Source organism: Pholis gunnellus, assembly GCF_910591455.1.
Source record: "Pholis gunnellus genome assembly, chromosome: 12".
NCBI lineage: Eukaryota > Metazoa > Chordata > Actinopteri > Perciformes > Pholidae > Pholis > Pholis gunnellus.
The window spans coordinates 10,184,689-10,207,226 of NC_136539.1; the positions used below are offsets into that span (position 1 = coordinate 10,184,689).

Sequence of the window (22,538 nt, forward strand, 5' to 3'; positions counted from 1 at the left end):
CAGAGGGTCCTGGATCAGCTGTTCGCTGTCGATCCCCCCCCCCCACACACAGCATCCACTGATAACAGTCAGCTACCGCGATCACCGGACAAAGATATAAGTCAGACGCACAGCAGCTTCACACCGTCTTCAGGTAAGACTAGCTGAATGTTAGCCACCAGCGTTAGCAGCTGCGCAGACTGTTGCATAAAGAAACAGTTATGCTAGAAGCAGCTAACAGTAGCTAGCTTAGCTGCTACAGCAATATGTAAATACGAACACAATGAAACCATCTGCTGAATCACCATGAAGTATATTTACACTATATTTATTTGCACTAACGCGACTGGTTGCTGTGTCACTTGTGCATCACTGTGACTCAGCTTGTACAACGATAGCTGTGGTTCAGGTTCACACTTGAAGTAGGTTGTTTACGTCGCACGAGGATCTTGTACTATTCCCGGCGGCATGTGTGGCGTTTCTAGGTCGAGCGTCCGTTTTCTGAACTGGAAGGTGAGTGTGACTGACACTCCCTGCGCGTTGTTGTCCCCGCAGGCAGCATGAACTCGCTCCCAGGAAGAGCCGCGCTGTCTCTGTGCAGGCGCACGGCAGCGGCGGGCGGGATGAGGGTCTTCGCCGGTGCCCCGGGTCACCCCGCTGGTGGCGTGCCCGCCGACAGGGCCTCTCTCCAGGCTGTGCGGGTCTGCCACTCCGGGACGAGCCGCAAGGGCAGCACTAGTACCAAGAAGCGGGGCTACGACATCACCAGAAACCCGCACCTCAATAAGGTGAGCTCTATGATATAGGTGAGGGTGTGAGGACATTATGTGTGGCTGTATGTCAACATTGCAAAACAGCAGAATAAATCTACATTTGTTTTGTATGCATGTATAAAAAAACAACAATAGTCTTTTGGTCTATAAGCAAATAGTGAAACATTTTCAAATGTCTTGTTTTGTCTGAACAACAACTAAGATATTCAGTTGATGTCATAAAAAAAAAACAATATCAGGAAAGATTTACATTTACAACACAATTGTTGGTGTTTTAGCTTAAAGAATACTCCCAGTCAGAGAATAATTGGGCATCTTGTCCTCCCATGTTTATTATAAATGATCTAGCTCACACATGACGTGTGACCTGTCGTTACAACTTATTTATACCAGCATCTCTGAAGGCCTCATAGCTGCTACAATTCCTTCTACTCATACGGTAGCTTTCTGAAGCATAACACTGATGGTGGATTACGTGGTTTTGTAGTCCACCACGTGTGCAGAGGACCACAGGCCTGATGGAAAGCCACTGAGAAAAAAAACATAGATTAATGCGTTCTTGAACAAATATAACACTCAATATGTATGAAATATGAAGTATGAAATGTGTCTTAAAGCTTGAAGAAATGAAAATTCACAACTCTATGAAAATCTGACCTTTACTGACCCTGTGTTCCCACAACGTTATGTCCCCTGTACCATGTTGTATGGTGGTGGTACATATATACAGTATATATAAACACAGACTACCGTGGAAGTACCACCTGGTACAGCACAGGAGTGACACATGAATGCCATAGCTGCTATCTAAGTGAGATAGTTGAGTCCACATCTGGAGCTGTGAATGGTCTCTCTGTTGATTCCTTTTAATGCGTCTGTCTCTGTCTGTCCTAATTTAACATAAAAATATGAATCACGCATATCGCTTTTTAAGATAATCATACGTTTTGAGTTGTATACCCCCTCAGAGTTAGACAGAAAAAAAACTCTTTCCAAAGCTGCAGCAGTTTCAGATCTGGTCTAAAACAAACCTCCACCAAGTGACTCATCGACGTTTTTTCTTTCACTGCATTCTTTCCCCCTAAACTCTGTAAACTGGGAATACTTTTTTTTTTTCCTGCCTTGCTCGCTATAGCAGGACCGATACAGACACTTTAGCTGAGTTCATTGCTTTCATTTGGGTTGATAGGAGGTCACAGTTCCTGACGCCCAGTCAGCAGTTACTGTACTCGCAAGTCAATTCAGCGGAAACAGTGAGCAAGTGATGAAAAAAACATCTTCTAATAAAAAGTAAATGATAGCTCATGTCTATGGTGTGCTTTAACATTTTCAATGATCAGATACTTGATTATTATTCCACTTTCAGACTAAACGGTCCAGTTGGAAATCTGTGGCACATTTGCACACATTTTGTCACCGTCACACACTCGTGGAGTAATCACAACGGACACCGAGTGGCTCCACTGGATTTATGAGCGGTATTTATTGAGGGAGGAGGCTAGATTTATGATCCTATTGACTAACATCTTTCCTTCTGCAAACAAAGTGGTTGCAGTGACCTCTCAAAACTCAATCAGATCATAACCATCTAAAAGCAACACATGTGATTATATGGGATGCTATTATGTTGTAACCTTATAGTAATCCATGATAAGATTTGGACTGGCGACATTACTAAGGTTAAGCAGTTTATACTTTTCCCACCCGCACGTAGTCTCTCTCTGTCTTTAATGTTTTAATAGCTACTGGTTAGGGGTGTCACCTTAATGAGTTTACTTAACCTGCTTGCTCTGATGGGTTTACCTTATCTCTGTTAATCTGTGACTTTCTCTTGGACCGTGTATGACCACATTTGGTAAATGCATTTACATGTTTGGTGTGTCGGAGTATCTCCTTTTTAATTGACTTCTGGCAGGCGGGACTTTTGTTTACAGTATAGTGTTGTTCAGCCGTGTATTCAAAATACTCCTCAATGGAAAGCACGCAGCTTGTGGAACGACTGTAGCTGTAATGTGTGACGTGTTCAGATCTCAGGACGGCCAGTTTGTTCCCCATGTAGGTCAGTGTTTCCTCTGCCGTGCGAGAATAGAGAGGAAACGGAGAGCGCTATACGGCCGGGACCAGGAAAGAGAAGTGAAGCTGACAGGGGAGTGAGCTCAGGCTCCCGCACTATTGGACAGAATAAATAGATTAAACGTCGCGCTCCCCTCCAATCACTCTTTGGGAAGAATGCCAACCTTGAGACGGCCGAGCGGCAGCACTAACCAGAACCAGAAGGCAGAGAGGTACAAGGCTGCTTACCAGAATAAAAGCCTCGTTTACTGCTTTAAGTGAACAAAACATTTATAGGACTTTTTAAATGTTGCTTTCATACCAGTGTTTCCATTGCAAAAAAATTGCAGCTAAAGTAGTTTGGGGGGGACACATCAAAAAGACCACTGTATTTGGGCGGGTGGGTGTGAGTCATAACCAACCACATTCTGGGATGACTAACACATGACTCACTGTGGTCTGGATTGTTTGATTTATTCCGTTAGCGGGCCTCACCCTGTGCAAGCTCCTTTTTTTTTTCCACAGTGTTTTGTAACCGCTCCTCTTCCACTCTGCTCTGCAGGGAATGGCGTTCACCCTGGAGGAGCGCTTACAGCTGGGCATCCACGGCCTGCTGCCCCCCTGCTTCCTCTCCCAGGATGTGCAAGTGCTGCGGGTCATGAAGAGCTACGAAACGCGCTCCAATCCTTTGGACAAGTGAGGGAACCGACTCCAGACATTCACAGTAAAGCATGCTGAAGTGCTGTTCAAGAATATACAGCTGCAGATGTTGAAGGAGTGCAACCAATAGGGGGGGCTGTCCCACGTGTTTGTTCCTTTAGCGGGTCACCATCTGCTGTTGTTCTCGCCAGTCGTCATGTGATTAAAAGTTTATTTATTGTCATATGAAAGTCTTGTAAAGCAACATCCAGTGCTAATTTAAGACTCATATCAGATGACTGCAGCATCTCTGGTTTGGTTCTGTCCTGAGCCATTTGTTGCTCGTCATACCTCTGTCTCACTATATTTCATGCAGAAATGTTTTTAGCACAGTTACAAGTCACACAAATCGGAGAAAATGTTGCAGCAAAAACCAAAATGGCGACGTTGGCTCTCTGTCTCAGGTACATCCTGCTGATGACGCTGCAGGACAGGAACGAGAAGTTGTTCTACCGTTTGCTGACCTCTGACATCGAGGAGTTCATGCCCATCGTGTACACTCCCACTGTGGGCCTGGCCTGCCAACAGTATGGCCACGCCTTCAGGAGACCACGGTACTTTTTCATCCTTACGTTTGGTTTAACGTTCTCTATGAAGGACCTGTTTTTCATGTTTTGAAACAACAAATCCTGTACACCTGACATTTCTGCCCGACATGTCTCAGTCACAGTTTGATTTCCTTTAGTATCGCTTCGGACAGTTAAACTTGCTGAGATGTAAAACTGGTTTGAGTAACTTCATCCATCACAAAGAGCACAGGATGTCATTTTGATTTAATCTGAATTTCATTGTTATTGTCGGGTGAAAGACAGAGAAGAGATCAACTCATTATTTGTTTAATTAACATTAGTGTTTCGGTTTTTACTCTTGTGTAGGGTTAGGGTGAATGAAAGCCAGCAGCGTGCAGGAAACCGATCTAAAGACGTGCGTCATTAAATCAATACTGCTGCTCTATAATTGAAACCTACCTGTTTACAGAGGACTCTTCATCACCATCCACGATAGAGGCCACATCGCCACCATGCTCAACTCCTGGCCTGAGGAAGACATAAAGGTGCACACACACACACACACACACACACACACACACACACACACACACACACACACACACACACACACACAGGTGCTTATGCCTGGGAAGCTATCACTGTATGATACATATTTTTACTGATGTGTGTTCTCCTGCAGGCCATTGTGGTGACAGACGGGGAGCGTATCCTCGGCCTGGGTGACCTGGGAACCAACGGTATGGGCATTCCTGTCGGGAAGCTGGCGCTCTACACAGCCTGCGGTGGTGTGCGTCCGCAGCAGTGTCTCCCGGTGCTGCTGGACGTCGGCACTGACAACCAGGTGTGTTTGATCACAGAGCTGCAGCACGGCGCTAGTGAGGTTTTATCAGCAACTTCATATCTGATCAGTTGTTACTTGATAAGACATATCAGAGGAGTTTGAGCAGTTGTTACTTGATAAGACATATCAGAGGAGTTTGAGCAGTTGTAAAAACAGAACGGTAATGTCAACTTGTCTCATCAATCGATTGACTTACGGATTTTTGGCGCAGGCGCTGCTCGACGACCCCCTGTACATCGGACTGAAGCACAAGAGAATCCGAGGAAAGGAGTACGACGAGCTGGTCGACGAGTTCATGCAGGCGGTGACGGACAAGTGAGTGGAAACACGACGGACAAAAGAACGTGCGAGCGGCTGCTGATGTGTGACTCTATCACTCTGTCGCTCTGCAGGTACGGGATGAGCTGTCTGATTCAGTTTGAGGATTTCGCCAACAGCAATGCCTTTCGCATCCTCAACAAATACAGGAATCGGTACTGCACCTTCAACGACGACATCCAGGGTACTTAGACACTCACAGCCTCCATCAGGTGGCCGGTGACATTACTGCAGCTTTATACACACAATATTTATGTCTTTTTTTCGTTAAAATAGACAAAATAGACACCGTTTTACCATCTAAACATTCCCTCACTTCCTCCCAATATTCACATCCCAGAAATACCACATTCTCCGAAGGAAGAGAAATAAACATTTTACAATCGGTTTATTCTAAAGCCATGAATGACTCTGGCTAGAAACGTGAGAGTGATCCTTGAAATAACATCATCAATAGCACTTACATGTGTCTGATCCTAAATACTGACACAGTTCTTTTTGTTATGACATGTTTTAAAGGAGCGTGTTTCTTTTAGTAAGATTTCAGTTCACCACAGAGATTCCTTTGTTCATTTCTAAAAGCCTGCTTATGTAAAAGCCCTGAAAAAGCTTTTGCATGAAGATACACAGACACAGATTTTCCTCAGATCGTTTGTGTAACTAGTGCAGGGAGGAAGCGAGGTGTCCATTAAAGGAGTCGCGTGCTCTTCCTGCTGGAGTCCTCTTATAACTACTCGTACTACTGCTGGTGTGAGGATGACATTATACACATAAAGCAGAAGAAAACACAAATATTGTACTACAAACGCAGCAACGAGCAGTAAACCCTATAAGCATGATAAATGATACAACATGAAGATACTAAATATGAGACCATTAAATGTTTAAATCACTCCGACAAACTCAACAAATGATAAAAATCGGTTTTATATTTCTGAATTACACATTTCATGTTCTTAAATTAAGTGTACGGTCATGATGCACTTTATTAATCTCATTTTTCATATGAGATCTAAATCAACTGGCTCACAATTTTGGGGGTGGAGACCCTGAGGTCTCAAGATAAATGTGAGGGCTCCTGAGGTGATTATCAAAATAGGGAAGCAGAAAAAAAATCAAATAAAATTGCAACACAATTATATTATTGTGGATACAACTGGTAGAGATATGCAACCAGTGACGAGCGGCCTCAGGAAGAGAATTTCTTTACCTTAAGACATCACAAGCCAAACAACGGAAAGCCGCTCCTCTAAATTACAGTATGTTTTATTTTCTCTCTTCAGGCACGGCCTCAGTAGCTGTTGCCGGGATCTTAGCGACTCTGAAGATCACCAAGAGCACACTCTTAGACCACACCGTTGTGTTCCAGGGGGCGGGCGAGGTGAGAAGACGTTTGCCCGCTGGATTTTAGTCTGTAATCCCGAACACATTCGATTGACACACTTAAAACTAGCCGAGGTCGATGAAGAACCTTTTTTTTTTTCTTCTTGTTTTTAATGCCAGGCTGCTCTGGGTATCGCTCACCTGCTCATGATGGCCATGGCCAAAGAGGGAGTAAGTAGAGAAGAAGCTGCCAAGAAAATCTGGATGGTGGACTCAAAAGGTCTCATTGTGAAGGTAAATCTGTCACTTGCTCAGCTTTCCCAGATATTGTTTGTGTTTGTGTGTGTGTGTGTGTGTGTGTGTGTGTGTGTGTGTGTGTGTGTGTGTGTGTGTGTGTGTGTGTGTGTGTGTGTGTGTGTGTGTGTGTGTGTGTGTGTGTGTGTGTGTGTGTGTGTGTGTGTGTGTGCGTGCGTAAATCACCAAACGGAGAAAGAAAACACATTTTACTCATATTTAGGGAAGAGGCAATCTCAACCACGAGAAGCAAGAGTTCGCTCACGATCACCCGCACATAAAGACCCTGGAGGAAGTGGTGCACACCGTCAAACCCACTGCCATCATAGGTGAGTCTACCTGGAAGGTCACATTATGGTGTGAAAGTAAAACCCCTTTATAACTCTCATTGTTTGTTTCATCCATTTATGGTCATCAGTTGTGGAAAAACAGAGAAACCTATTAAAGGTGATTTCTTTTTTTGTCGCTCCGGCTTTGCTCGGCACAATAACAACTTGGTAATTTCCTCCAAATCAACTAACTCTCTCAAAGACTTCAGATGTGTACGTTAGTGTTCGTGGGTCTAAATTCAAACACTGCATGTCTGATGAACTGGAAGATATTCTCAGACTTTTAATCAAAACTATGAGATAATAAGACAATAATTCAAAGTAGAAACCGATCCATAGGTTTAAAAAAAACCTACAATTTTGAGATTGTAATTCTTAGCTCGACAGTAATTAACCCATGTGGTCTGAAATGTCACCTTTTTATTCACATTGTTTCTTCGGAGCGTGTGACATTGAAGTCATTAATGTTCTGTTTCCTGAACATGAAGGTGTGGCTGCTGTCGCGGGAGCGTTCACTGAGAAGATAATCAAAGACATGGCGTCCTTCAATGAGAGGCCGATCATCTTTGCCCTGAGTAATCCCACCAGCAAGGCGGAGTGCACAGCAGAGCAGTGCTACCAGCTCACAGAGGTACTCATCAGCCTCGCTGTAGATTGAAGGTGTCATTTAGCTTATATTCAGTGTTTCTCACACAAATATGCTATTGTGTGTCCACTTGGGATGTAAAAAGAACCCCTCTAAATACATATCCTCCAGTTTATGAATTAAATCTGTGTTATTTTGTCTTTGGTTGTCTTTTTTCTGTGCTGTTATTGATGCGTCGCTCTCTTTTTAAGCCACATTGCTGGCCCCTGCTGTAATTCGTGTGTGGAATTGCGTAGAAGTGAATATAGCTGTTGTAGTCCGTTTTCATTTGGCAGATATGGACAGATTTGGAGTTTTTTAAAACGCCAACACATTAGAAAGTTTGACACCAAGGCCTAGTCTACATCTGACAAGACATTCAGAGGCTCTGTAAGAACTTCCCCAAAAACGTTCAGTGTGGTAACAGAACTTGCCTTTTCAGCACAACGACATCTTGTATATCTTTCTGTTGTCTTTACAGAAGTGACTCACACTTTGTGTTTTCCATTCCTCTTCAGGGCCGGGGCATCTTCGCCAGTGGAAGTCCGTTCGACAAAGTGACTCTGGCTGATGGACGCACCTTCTTCCCCGGCCAGGGAAACAACGCCTACGTCTTCCCCGGAGTCGCTCTGGGTGTTATTGCCTGCGGAGTGCGCCACATATCTGACGACATCTTCCTCACCACAGCAGAGGTATCGTCTTCACATATTAATGATGCATGAACATTTATTCATGAGGACGTGAGTTCTTGAATAAAAATACTTATTATTTTGTAAAGTGACACCTGAAGGGTCAACTCCAACCAATAAGGATTTTACACCCTTTTGTACACAGTTGCATCTTTTATGGTATTTTAAGGCCTCTCTTTCTGCAATTTCCTTCATCTTCGTGTCTCCTCTGTTGTTTCAGGCGATAGCTGACATGGTAACAGAGGAGCACCTGGCCGAGGGAAGACTCTATCCTCCTCTCAACTCCATAAGAGAGGTGTCCTTCAAGATCGCAGTGAAGGTAAGTGATCTTTCTGTGTGGTCGGGCCTCAATCCTCACAATGGAATGTGTGTCTTCTGTCAACTTTCAAATATCATGGGGGGGGGGTCTAAATATTGTGGCATGATAGTTTGCATATGGCGCTCAAATCTGGATCAACTAAATCTTATTAATTCTGTATTTTGAAGTGTTTGTGTTTATGTACAATACAAATCAGAGGTCTCAACGACTGCCCAATTGGGCGTCGCGAGAGTGTTTTGCGGAGAAGAGCGTCATATAAATCACTTTTCCGAACCGAATATAATTAATTTTACCCACATGCTATATACCTACTTAATTCAATAAAATGTAGATCAGCGTTTGCTAAAGCTGATTTATATTTTTAAGAGATTCTGTTTTTTGTATCTGGTACTAAAGTCTATCAGGAAAAAGAAAATTCAAACTCTAAATATTCATGATTAAAAAAACATTTTTTACATATTATTTATTAAGAGTTTAACACTCATAAACTCAGCTATTCTTCATCAGGAATGTGTTGATGTGATCTGATTTGATTGACACTAAATTCTAGTTCAGTTGTTGCTAAATCCTGATTTGGTGCACTGAAGTACATGACATCACCTTTTTTAAATCGGTTCCACTTTAACAGTGAAAATAACCAAAAACTGTTTTATCTTTGGCAGAAAATCTTTTGTGAATGTGTGATCCCATAACTTGTAGTAAGAATCTATATTAAGAAAATAACAAATACATAATTTTTACCCTGTTTTTCCTTCTGTTTCCTTCTCTGCCAGATTGTCAACTATGCATACAAGAACAACATGGCTTCCCTGTACCCTGAGCCTAAAGACAAGGAGGCGTTTGTGCTGTCTCACATCTACAGTCCAGATTACGACTCCTTCTCTCTGGACTCGTACACCTGGCCACAGGAGGCCATGAACGTCCAGGACGTGTGAGCCTGACTCTCCCTCTCTCAACTCGATATGCTGACGTGGTGTCATGTACAACTTCTGCATTGCCTCCATTCAGAAACGCTGCCAATGATTCTTGCCTTTTTGCTTTCTCTTTGTTTCTCGCTTTCATTTATAAGTTACAGCAAGTCTATAGTAAGTTGTATTGTCCTCTTTCAGAACTGTACTTTTTGTTTCATCAGTTCTCCGTACCTGATTGAAGGTCTTGACTGAGTCAAATATTTAATAGATACACTTATAAACAGCATATCGAATATCATAAGCGTGACCTCTATATATCTTTGCACTCCTTCTTCTAGATTATCCTGCTAAGATGTTGTCATATTTAGCGCTCGCAGTGACTTCAAATCTGTTTTTGAGAGATGAGTCCGAGCTGGTGCATTATAATAAGAATGCACTGGTCAACATTAACGCACAATGCGTCTTCTTGTCTTGACACAAATCAACAGAGGATTCATTGTGAAGCTTTAAAAAACAAGATACAAATTGAACAGAAACTCTCAGTGCCTCTTCCTGTGTGGCGTCAAGATAACACCGCTCTTTTTGTTCGGTGAGTTGCAAAGAAGCCTTATTTGGCTCCACATCTGCTTCTTCGTATTTCACACTCCTATCTGCCTGCCCACATGTTTCAGTCTGCACACAAGATGTAAGAACACTCCACAATCTGTTTCTCCAGCTCTGCCTCCCATTGAGAGCCAGCTATTCTTAATGGGAGGCACTTCTGTTTTCTTGAATGTGTTTAGAGGCATTGTTGGGGATTTAGTGTCACCATCAGGATGTTTTTGTATACAACGGTGTCTTTTTTTTCTTGTAGTATTTGTACAGAGCTCTCTTCCTGTTGTGGTGTTTTTGCCAAAGTTACTGATGAACTGTATCTGATATTTTACTGCTAGAGAACATGATACTCTGCAAGCTTTGGTATTGGCAGATGTGCTGGAAGTTTTTAAAGGGAATAAGAAACTTTTTAAATAAAATTGTCAACAAAACATGAGTGATTTATGGCGTTTTTAGGGCCACTCAAGCCGTGTTTGAGTTACCCGGTTCACTTTGGATGTTCTGCTGCCTGCTGGTGGACCCGTTACCTGCTTTAAGTATGTTTAAAATGTGCTGGTATGGAGTGGATGTGAGTGACAGTTGCCTGATTAAGTTTTTTTTTTTTTTTTTTTTTCATGTTGCAACAGTGTTGCTTCCCTCTCGGTGAGATCTCTTTAAAAGCAGAGATTTTAATCTCAACAATAACGTTCCCTGTTAATTACAGAAAAAATGAATTCAACTGAGAATTCATGAGAAACCGGAGCGACTGAGACGGCTGAGTGACTCTTAATGCTGTCATTGTAACAGTTTAGTTTATTGTACTGTACCAAAGGCTTTAATATCAGGAAAAGGCATGACACAAGATGCATCACCATCTTATGATCTTGATTAACCCTCACAATTATCGTACCCCCATATAGTGATAGAAATATTATATAGATAAATCTTCCAGTTCCATCCCAAACATCCTTTCACTGCTTGGTCGAACCTCTCGTTTGAATAATCAAATGACGAAATAACGTCATGTACCGCTCATATTAACAGATAGAAAAGCACACATTTGACTATCGCAAACATGGCAGCAACTCTGCTCGTATACGTTCTGACAAAGTCTCCTCAGAGTCTGCCTCTGATGATCCTAAAAGGGGACAAACAGGAAATACGCACATTTTTCTCAGACCTGGTGAAACCAGTCTGCACTGTCTTCCTTTAAATGAACATGTGACAGCATACAGAACTTGATCTTTATTAGTACTGAACACGGAAAGGAAATATTTGAATATTTGACTTAGAATATTTGACTTTGAGAAGTCACCAGCTAAAAGTCAAGGATGAGGATATAAAAGATGAAAAGGTGATCCTCAACAAGTGAACTGCACTGTAAACAACTGAAATAACATTTATAAACCAAATTGGGCACATATATAGATGAGATTTAACAACAATGTAGTTCATGTATGTAGTAGTTTGCAGAACATTTAAAATGGCCTGATACATGAGTGTGCTGTAACATCAGAGCATGAGAACACATTCTTAACAGCCTGAGGAAAATCTTGAAAATAAGAACCCAGCGAGTCTTCAGCTTTGGCAAAACTAACAATCACTGTCCCAAAGTCTTTGGCATTTTCAGAATAAAATGAGTTTTGTGGGATTCAAAATGAAATAGAACAGGCAGGTAAACAGAGATCAGTACTAGAAGTCTCTCAGTAAAGACAGTATTTAAAGGTGTGTAGCTTTGGGGAACATCTGGATAATGGATTCACACAGTTAACTCAGTTTCCTTCAACAAGATCCACTATTGTCACTCTTCTTCCATATCTTCTACGGGCAAACGTAAGACAAAAGCATGTCGATCATATTCTTGACGATGACTTGAGGTGGATGGAGGGCGTGAGGAAGGTGGTGTGCCAAACTCATTTGCCAGGCGTCCACCAGCAGCACGTTCAGTCCCTTGAACATGGACCTGAGCACCTCGTCGAGCTGCAGAGAGTACCAGTCGCTGTTGAACAGGCTCACCTCCTGGTCCAGGGCTTGGAGGTTGCCTGAGCGGATCACAATGATTGTCCCCGGCGCTCGGTCCAGAAGTCTCACCAGCGACCGCCGGATGTGACGGAGCCGCCGGATGTACACCTCCACGGGAAAGGTGCTGAAATGGGCCCAAACACTGAGGACCACGACGGTGTTGGGACCCCCCGAGAGGCCGTCCAGCTCGTTGGAAATGTACCGCAACTCGCTGGACAGGACGGTGGAGAAGCGGATGGGCGGGCCATGGCAGCGGTACTTCAAGAGAATGTTATGGGTGCTGTCCACCGCCATGAAAGGCCCAACATTTTTAGGACTGTGCAGGTTGAACTCCTTTAATCCTGAGGGAAGATGGGATAGATTGAAGTTGCAGTGAGACAGATACAGGAGTGCAGAGGTTGAAACTAAAAGATGAGACAAGAAGACATCACTCGCCTGATACTAACTCAATGAGGTACTCAAACCACTGCCTGACGGTGGAGTCTCCGTACATGTTGATCACCTTGTTCTTCAAACACTGAGTGACGGCAGAGGAGTCGTTGAACTGGCGCATTGTAACGCCACTCAATGACCTCCACGAGTCCTCGTAGAAATATCCGGAGGACGCCAGCTTACCAGGTTCTGGGTTTACGCTGCTGTTTTCTACCTCTACTTCTGATACAAAGCAAGAAAGGTTGCAGAGATAAAGATCAAAATGAATGGAATGAACACATGACGCACATACCACAAACGTTACCCTGCAGGTGTAGCATACCTTTCCTGGGAGGCAGCACGTTGATTCTGTCGGGTCCTGAAGCGTGTATGCGAACTTTAATGTTTACGCCACTAAGACAAAAGCGACAGAATTGATCCGTGTTAAAAAAAAGGTGAAGGTTGAGTCTGGTGCTATTCTATTTGTTTTGTTACTATCAACAAATCCCATGAAAAAAATATCAAAATCGGAATCGATTTCCTGCATCAGGACGGATGTGCATCATAATAAAGGAAAATGTCACCCAGTGCTACACTGTGGCTCGTTTATGTGTTTATAGTTAGTTTTTGGACACTGAAGGAGTAAGCTATATTGCTACACAGGCAACACATAATAACTGACTTAGCCTTCACCACAACACAAACACAAACCTCTGGAAGAGCGACGCCTCTTTGTTGGTAATGAGGTGCTTCAGGTAGCCTCCTTTGGCGTGGTTGATTCTGGTGTCACAGCTCAGCATCTTAGGCTTGTAGCAGTACCAGGGCTCCCCCGTGTAGAGGTCTGTGTAGTTGCACAGAGGCTGTTGGTCAGAGGGCAAGCACATGTTGCACACAGTCGTTTCAGACAGGAAGCCCAGGCGGAACAGGCTCTTGAAAAACACTCGATCCGGTCGTTCCTCCCTCAGCCGCCGCAGAACGGCGACGGCCTCGCTGGAGTGCACCAGCGTAATCTCCACCTGTGCAGACCCCACCCAGAGGAGCGGGAACATGGCGGAGTAAAAGCCATTCCTGTGGTCCAGCACTTTACCCGCTACACCTGCTCCGAGCTCCGGGGAGTGCAGCCTGGCCAAAAGGAAATCCCCACCGTAGTGCTTGGGACGACCCTGGAAGTCATGCATTTGGACGAGGGCCTCCAGCTCATCGCCCACATGCCACTCCCTTCGTCCCTTAGTGGGAAGGATGGCGAACAGGCTGTGCACCGGGTCGCTGGTCTGGCGCAGGCCGGTTGTTGTGGAGCCAGGCGGAGGCCCGGGCCAGGCGATGGAGTCCAACAGGTAGCGCTCTTCCAGTTCATCTTCGGGAAAGGGTTTCTGGCCCAGATGGGCACAGAAGGTGCGGTTGTGATGAAAGGTGGGGAGATTCGCTGGGATGAAGGATGACTGGATCCTGCTCTGGAGCTGGTAGAGGGCTGAAATAGTGTGGCAGTTCCAGTTCTGAAGATAAAGGGAGGAGAGTTAATTCTGTAGTGAATGTTATCCTGTGGTGAAAATGACTTAATAACATAATAACTCCACTCAGTTGCAAAGAAAGGTTCTGTAACTATCCTCATAAGCTACAGTCAGAGATGGGCAAAAATACATCAAAATGTATTTTGATACAAAATACAAAATACCCCCAAATAAATGTATTACAACAAAATACAAAATACCCCCAAATAAATGTATTACAACAAAATACAAAATACAAAATACTGGTGCTAGAAAATGTAACAAAATACACGTATTTTGTATTTAAAATATAGGAAATACTTTTTTCTGGATTTTCTGTTTTCTCACAATTTGGTATAGCAGAGCATTCAGGTTTGGGCTATAATGTACACAAAGCTCTGGTGAACCCCACAAAAAGGAAGAACAGTCACAGAATGTCAGTGTAACTAAGCAAAGCTATTGAAAGACAACAACTTGATTATGTATATATATTTGTATTAATGAGACTTAACAGCCCATAAAGTTTGGCTTTGTAACAACAAGAAAATATTCATCACATATGACATACAAGCTCCCAATCTCCCTCTTCCTATAGCTAGCTACTCGACTGATAAGCTAACTTGCTAAACACTGGCTATGCACTAGCCTAGACAGCATGCTAGCGTCATTAGCATGTTAGCATCGATCGCTAGCTTGATATTATAACCATCACCATGTATATACAATAGGCTATGTAGCCAGACCCAGACATAAGTTATACATCAAGCTAGTTGACATCTGTCACACATAAAATATTTAACTTGACAGATAATCCGTTGAACTTGAAGATCTGAAGACTGAACTCGTGAACTGTTTTTTGATTCGTGGAGAAAGTATTTTGAGTATTTTAAATACAAAATTAGTCCACTCTAAAGTATTTTGTTACAAATTACGTTCGATTTTTAATCGGCCCTATCAAATACAAATTACAAAATACTCAAAAGTAATTGAAATACGTATTTCAAATACAAGTAATAGAAATACTGCCCATCTCTGGCTACAGTATTATCAAAAAGATACACAATATGCTGTTAACAGATATAAAGGTGAGTGAATTGAGAAAACCCTCATGTGTCGCCCACTTCTCACCTCCACAGTGTGGATGTTGCGTAGCAGGAAGATGATGCCAGACAGGGCTAGGAAGAGGAAGATGAGGGCATATTTGGACAGATATCGGCACATGGTGACCTCGTTCTGTCTCCCATGATCAGGCCCGGTTTCACTCGATGTTGTCACACCGACGATGATGGCGTCATTTGGTCGACAGCGACCGACGCTGACGGATGAACTCTGTCAACGAGAAGGATCAAGAAGAAACAGAAAACTAGCACGTCTTCTATTCACCGCAATAAAGAAACACGTGAAAATCATTCAGTCTTTGCACCTCTGCGTTGTCTGCCTTGGTGATGCTTTATTCTGCTGATTAAGTAAAAGTACATCAGTATCACCATTGTAAATATACATGAAGCAAGTGTTAATACTGACACATATTGTTGAGAGGGAGCACATTTTTTAACTACTCTACAGTTAGGTGGTTTAGTCCCAACGTCCAAAACTATACTATGCTTTCCACACACTCACACACACACACACGCACACACACACACCCTATAACTACTCTCTTACTCTAGCACTAAGTGGCTGTTTGTCCTCCCTGAATCAGAGCCACATGACACTAACAATTAACAGCTGCTCCATAGTCACACTGCTCCTCTGGAGAGCGATGAGCAATGCACAAGCATTATGTTGTTTTGGTGACTTCTTCTCCATAGAGAGACTTTAAACCAAGCGCACTGTTGCAACAGGAAGTGGTTACAGGCATTAAGCCTATCATTGATCATCTTAAAGCAATTAATGCCATTATTGTTTCCACACAACACCCATTATACTTGATGTCAATTTCATTTTGGCCTCATTACCACCCTTTTTCTAAATTGTATTCAGTGGTTGTCTGGTATGCTGATGGCCAGTGTATCTTTGCTTTTACCCTGTCACCAAAGAGAGAGAGACAGCCAATTGCACAATTAAGGAAAAGCAAACAAACCAGTGAATTTTGGACATTTCTGCATTAAAAAAAATGTATTAACTTCCTGCTGTTTGACCTATTGATTAACCGGCGAACGTTAAGCGTGGTAGTTCAAATCCTATTTATCCACAAAGGCTATAGTCCAAATCACGGTTATTGTGCAGTAGCTCATAAACACGCTTATATTTCTATACGTTAAAACAAGCAGATTTAAAAGCCGTGCATATAGGGCCTAACGCTTTAAAAATGATGACTGTAATCCCTCCGGTTGTCATTTATAGTGAAATCTTCCATCTTGAGAAAGCAATGGATCAGCTGCTCCTATCATGTGAACGGCTGCAGCGGCAACAACAAAGAGACGGAGGGAATAACAGCGGGCCTATTGTCGGTACATGTGTGCACATTCCGACACGTATAATAGCACCGTGACCATGTTAGATAACGTTTACACTGGTGATGCAGGCGTTGTATCCGTGCAATGCTCCACTTACCCGTTATTACGTCGACAGATTGTCATGATGTCGGATTCGGGTCGTTATCCAGCCAGAGGAGGGTGGTGAGGCCGGAGGAGGGTGATGAGGCCGGAGGACAGGAGGCAGCAGCGGCTTGGGTAGCGCGTTAGAACCGGTGTGGCAGACTCAGCGTCCCGGTAACTAAGAGCACCCACTAACCACGATGGGAGGAAAACAGCCCCATTGGTTGGGTTGATGGGTGAAAAGTGGTGTTCAGTCTCGCTGCGTCCTCTGGTGGTCAGCCATGAAAAACGTGAGCGCATTTAAGCGGAATTAAAGGCCGTTTGTCCAGGCGCCCAGGAACACGGCTGAAGAATAAGTAGATCCATTCAAATGAGTGAATACAATGAACCGGTTGTACCGATTAGTAGTAACATGACAACAACACAAATGTTACTCCGCTTTCCTATATTGGCTTGGCTTATGTTATTATATGCTGTAATGACCTGGCAACAGTGGAAAGTAACTAACGTTGGATAAGTACATCACGTACTGTACTTAAATACAGGTTTGAGGTACTTGTCCATGACTTTGGTATTTCCATTTATGGCAACTTTATACTTCTAATTCATTACATTTCAACAAGAAAATTTATAAAATATTACATTTTTTAAATATGATCCAGTGTTACAGATTAAACTGCTAAACCTATATGAAATTATTCAAATTAGCTCAACCTTGATCAACTACAACTTTGTACCACTTGTACATCAGTACATCAATAACAATGACCAGAACATAATAGTGCACACGGTACACAGCCTACATTTTGTTGTTAATACACATATTCATAGAACATAGAATATGCAGAATTTAACTTGTAATTTCATATTTTTATTCTGTGCCATGTTAGTGATTTGAATACTTTTGTCAACAACTCATGAATATTAATCAGGCCATACCAGGCCTACCTACTGGTGGTCAATGGAAGAAAAGCACCGGTGTGATTGATCATCATTTCAACAAACCAAATAACAATAATTGGAAAATAATAATTTTAAATTTATTTACATATTTTCAAGCTAAAGATGCTACAAGATTTTCTGATGTGATCTAAAGTTGAAACAAAAGATTTAAAACAGCTCAGCTATTAAATGTGATTGATTGATAGTAAGCTTGTTGTTTCATGTAGAGTATATTAGTTTATCACATGTATGTAATACAGTGGATGTTAATAAAGAGAAGAGGATCTGCAATACCTGCTCCTTTAATCAGTAGAGGCAGCAACCTACTCAGAGTATTCCATCATAAATGATTGATCTCAAGGTACTAATATGTTCTGAAGCTACATCACGATCACTGCCTTCACACGGAAATTGTTACATAACAGAACAGATCCAAATGTATAAAGCTGAGTTACAGTGAGTTACATTCACAGTTATGTGTTGTTTTCAGTCTTGATAAACAAGTGAAACTAAGTGCACCGCTATTTGAGATCTGGGTCAGTAACCAAGACGAGTGTCAGACAGAGTCTCATCTCAACGCATCGTCATCCTCCAGTCAAAATGAAACACGCTCAGGAGTTCTGGGTGTAGACTCTCAGTCGGGGCCAGGAGTGGTTTCCTCCTTTCTTTGCACTTGTGATCGGTTGTCTGCCGTCTTCTGAGGGGGGGAGTGGGACTGTGTTGTTTTGCTGGGTGATACTGGTGAGGAGGTTTCTGTTCTGTCACTAGTCACCTCCTCGGCCTCCTCTTCCCTCTGCTGTACAGACGAGAGGTACTGCTCCAGCAGGCTGCAGTCTGCGCTGTCCGCACCGTCGCCAACGCCAGCAAAGCCACTGTGAACGGGGCTGAGGGCTCGCACTGTCTTCAGAGAGTCTGTTGTCCCGCTGCTCAGGAAACTGTCCTCCTGCGCTGCCTGCTGATCCCGAGTCGACTGGAAGCCAGAGTCCGGGAACGAGGCGTCCGTGGTGGGTGGGTTCGCCGTGCTGGATGCAGCGGGCGGGACGGCCACGTATAGTCCAGGAGCTGAGGGGTGAGCCGGGGTGACAGCCGGACTAACGCTAGCTAGCTGCTGCTCCACAGACTGCTTCCACTGCTGCATAGACTGGAGCTACAAGGAGAACACAGGAACAGTGTTGAACTAACTAGGCAGTCACGTGAACAGACCATTTTAAAAAGGTGCATCCTCTCCGGAAAGCCATTTTTACCAGCCACGACAGCAACACTGGTATTGTTTCTCACCTTGTGACTCTATGTGTGCGCTTGTCACCATATAACCCCCCCCCCCCCCCCCCCCCCCCCCCCCCCCACATACACACTGACCTGTTTCCACAGAAACTTCACAGCTTCCTCCTGAACCAGCCTTTGTAACCTCTCTTCTTCATACTGCTGCTGCACCCTGCAAACAACAAAACCCACTTTTTACCTATTCATATTTTCGGAAATATCATCCACAACCATATGTAACATGTGTGAAAGTGCAACCACTCTCATACCAGAAGTACAACAGAAAATATACAATGTCAGCCGCATACCTGTCCAACTGTCCAGACAGGGAGAGGATGTGCTCTTGCATCCTGCGCAGGCGGATTTCACTGCGCACCTCTTTGGCCACGAGGTGACAACACCGAGTGTGCTGTCCCCTCCACCAGGACTGTATTTTAACCGCTGCCCCGTCTGCCTCCATCACACTTGATGTACTGGCACGCATGCCGACTTCTTCCTGCTCGGGGGCGTCTTTCATCTCAGCTTTACCAAAGTCAGAGGATGATTCCAGATCATTTTGAGGCGTGCCAACTCTGACGCCCAGTGGTTCAGCTGTTGTAGCTGCGCCAGGAATAACTTCCTCTACGAGACCCCTCTCTTGCTTATCCGCCGGGGGTGAATGGTGCGTCTTGTTGGTGTTGTGCTTTTTGGGCTGTGCTGGCCGCGTCGGAGCCAGGGAATCGGGTTCAAATGTCTCCGTCTCATCCTCGCTGTCAGAGTGGGTCGTTTGCAGCTCCGGATCGGGTGCGAAGGGCAGAAAGGTGGACTCTGAGGAAAGCATGCTGCCGCTGAGTTTCTCCTCATCCGTCTGAACGTCCTCCAGATAGACGTGCTCCTCTCCGAGCCGTGGGCTGCGAACCACCGGCAGTGACGGGTGAGAGGAATCGCAGCTCATCCAGGTGTTAAACTGCACGACTGGCTCTGAACCAAAGGAGGCACAAAAGGTTACAATTGTGACAAAGAAATCACAACTAATAAAGAGAAACAATAGAAACGTATGCACCGTAAAGATGCCCTCTTACCCGTCTCCCGGACTGAGGGAGCAGCAGCCGGTGTGGGCGCACTGAGTTGCTTCACCTCTCCGGCTCCTCCCCCCCGTGGGACCGGATGTGACGGACTGTGCCTCTCCACGTCCAGCTGAGTTGGACGAGGAGGGCTGGGACAGTCTTCTCGAGTCTCCTCTAACAGCTGCCTTTGGTGAAACCTGAAAGAAATGTCAGCGCAAACATGAGGTCATTTAAGTACATGTTTTTATGGCAGGGTTATCATGGCCATGAGGTGTGTATTGGATGAGGGTCTGGTCTATACCTCTGCTTACTGAGGATCTTCTCCAGTTTGGCGTCTTCTGCCGTCTCCAGGGCTGGTGATGACGTCAGAGGGCAGACATTTGCCAGGTATTGAACCAGCTGAACATGCTGACCTGGTCGATATGAACGTCCTTTTCCCTGACTGTAGAGCCACTCGGCTTTGAGGCTGTAATTGTGACAATTATACACACTAAATAAAGAGATTCAAACCGTTTGATAGTATTCCTGCATTAATCTTAACAAGCAACTTGTAACAGAATTAAAAAAAAATGTACACACCCTTCTTTCTGTGACACGACATAGCCGTCCAGAACCTTGAGGCTCAGACACCAGCTCATGACATACGGTCGATAATCAAAACCTGGCAATGAGGGTGTTGCCATGACACACGGGTTGCTCATAATGGACAGCTGCTCCAGTTCATGGAGAGGTGCCAGGTATGAGGCCTACGGAAATAAGTCGGTCAATGATAATTAGCATCCATATAATTAAATGGGGATCAGTGCTGCTGTGTCACGTAAGAAAGAAAAAAAAAGATAATTACTTCATGAAGATCCCTGATCTCATTTTCTGCCAGGGAGAGAATGGATAAGTTGGCTGGTAGGTGAGCAGGAACAGTGCGGAGTGTTGTAATGCTGTTTCCATGGAGTAACAGTGTCTGAAAAAATAACAGAAAATCCATCAAAGACATCTGACACAAAAACCGTACATTATTAAATAGTCCTCTTTTTGTTTACTTTTGACCTCAAAGGCTCCAGCGCTCACCTTTAATGCCCCCAGTTTAGTCACATCACCAATGGTAGATATGTTGTTGTCCGACAGATCCAAGTGTTGAAGGGAAACACAGTTGTTGAGCTGCTCGATGACCTGTGTCGCAGAGTTTAAAGTCGGTTAATATATTAACGCGTGGGCTGAAACTGACGGCGTTATCTATGTAAGGTCATTTTATAAATAAATGAGATGTGTAATATCAGTGAAGTAGGTGAGAATCTCTTCTCTCCTCACCTTAATGTTGTTCCCAGACAGGTTGAGCCATTTGAGGTGTGGCAGATCTCGGAGCCCCTCGATGTATCCAATACTGTTATTTGGAAGATTGAGGACTGTCAACTCTGTCAGCCGAGACACGCCCATCATTCTCACCAGACGGTTACTGGCTACAGATAGCTATAGGGGGAGAAGGCAAAGATGTGACATAAGGCATTGAATCAAGAAAATGTACTGGTATTTTGGCACAGAGTTATCAGTGACTATGCTTCAAAGGCTTCAACTACCTGCTGAAGGCCTGGGCTCCTTTCCAGATGGTCCAGTTTCATTATGTGGTTCCGGTCCAGGATGAGAGTGTGAGTATCCTCTGAGCAGGTGAAACTCTGATCCAGCTTTTGCATACCCCTGGATGAAAGATCCACCACGGGTCCTTGTGGGAGCAAAGAGAGTGGACATTAAACAGACAGAAGAACCACTTCTTCAAATGCAAATCACCATACACATAGACAGTATAGACCTGCAGTAAAGCTGGTGGCAGACACAGTTTACTGTGATCAAAGTTACCTTGAGTTAGGCTGCTTGAAACTTCAAATAATCAACAGAAAAGCCTGTTTTGTAAACTGGGGGCATGGAGTTTAAAAATGAGGGAGTTTTGTTTTAGTCTGTATCTGCAAGTCCTCCAAATGTATTAAAGAATAACACTAAACAACCGAAGTAACCCTTTACGAAAAGAATAATAGAGAAGACAAGAGGAGGAGAAAGCGATCACGTCTGTGTTGAAGGTAGGTAGAGCTAACGTTACTTTTGTGTAAACTCATGTCAATATCTTCCAAATAACAAAAGAAAATATCGTAACTTACTCATTTTAAACATTAGTGTTAACAAGGTTAGCCAACAGCTGCACTCTGGAGTCTGGGATGATGCATGCTAGCTGACATTAGCTAGCTGATAATCATAGAGATGTCTATGCTGTTAATAAACATAAACACAACGGCTACAGTTGAACTAATATGTACCACTTACCAGCATTTGTGTCGAATTGTAAATCTGATACACCCATCCTGTCGCCTCAGGCAATACCTAACGTTCGCTAACTAACGTTACTAGCTAGCAAGCTGCAGACCGTGGTCTCAAAGACGAGAAGCGTCTGTCGCTTGTCAAACGGTTTAACCAAGGACGTTCTGGGATATGTAGTTCAAACGTGCTGCCTCGCTCATTGCAGAGGGGCGTCTTTGTGGCTTGAAAATACTACAATTATCGTCATTTCTGGGTTGTAGTAAAGACAGTAACAAAGAAGCTAGCTGAT

The 22,538-nt window shown here is 43.8% G+C and overlaps 3 protein-coding genes across 3 annotated transcripts; 1 reads left to right on the top strand and 2 right to left on the bottom strand.

The window, feature by feature from the left end:
• Positions 1 to 10,683, top strand: me3 (malic enzyme 3, NADP(+)-dependent, mitochondrial). The gene is made up of 15 exons (XM_079170621.1): positions 1 to 133; positions 535 to 767; positions 3,367 to 3,500; positions 3,908 to 4,057; positions 4,482 to 4,557; positions 4,695 to 4,856; positions 5,068 to 5,171; positions 5,249 to 5,358; positions 6,458 to 6,555; positions 6,678 to 6,791; positions 7,015 to 7,120; positions 7,609 to 7,751; positions 8,264 to 8,437; positions 8,655 to 8,753; positions 9,527 to 10,683. The coding sequence occupies exons 2-15, from the start codon at positions 540 to 542 to the stop codon at positions 9,686 to 9,688; spliced, it is 1,860 nt and encodes a 619-aa protein (XP_079026747.1). The 5' UTR covers positions 1 to 133; positions 535 to 539; the 3' UTR covers positions 9,689 to 10,683.
• Positions 10,684 to 11,369: 686 nt separating this feature from the next.
• On the bottom strand, positions 11,370 to 16,842 carry nxpe3 (neurexophilin and PC-esterase domain family, member 3). The gene is made up of 6 exons (XM_079170688.1): positions 16,714 to 16,842; positions 15,286 to 15,486; positions 13,382 to 14,163; positions 13,014 to 13,084; positions 12,695 to 12,913; positions 11,370 to 12,600 (listed from the first exon to the last, which is right to left on the bottom strand). Exons 2-6 carry the CDS (start codon positions 15,376 to 15,378, stop codon positions 12,059 to 12,061), a joined length of 1,707 nt encoding a protein of 568 aa, XP_079026814.1. The 5' UTR covers positions 15,379 to 15,486; positions 16,714 to 16,842; the 3' UTR covers positions 11,370 to 12,058.
• A 749-nt stretch (positions 16,843 to 17,591) lies between these two features.
• On the bottom strand, positions 17,592 to 22,213 carry cep97 (centrosomal protein 97). Its single transcript, XM_079170773.1, has 11 exons — positions 22,093 to 22,213; positions 21,520 to 21,662; positions 21,254 to 21,412; positions 21,014 to 21,115; positions 20,793 to 20,906; positions 20,528 to 20,694; positions 20,250 to 20,414; positions 19,964 to 20,145; positions 19,211 to 19,862; positions 18,999 to 19,074; positions 17,592 to 18,786 (listed from the first exon to the last, which is right to left on the bottom strand). The coding sequence occupies exons 1-11, from the start codon at positions 22,103 to 22,105 to the stop codon at positions 18,274 to 18,276; spliced, it is 2,286 nt and encodes a 761-aa protein (XP_079026899.1). The 5' UTR covers positions 22,106 to 22,213; the 3' UTR covers positions 17,592 to 18,273.
• Between the last annotated feature and the right edge of the window lie 325 nt (positions 22,214 to 22,538).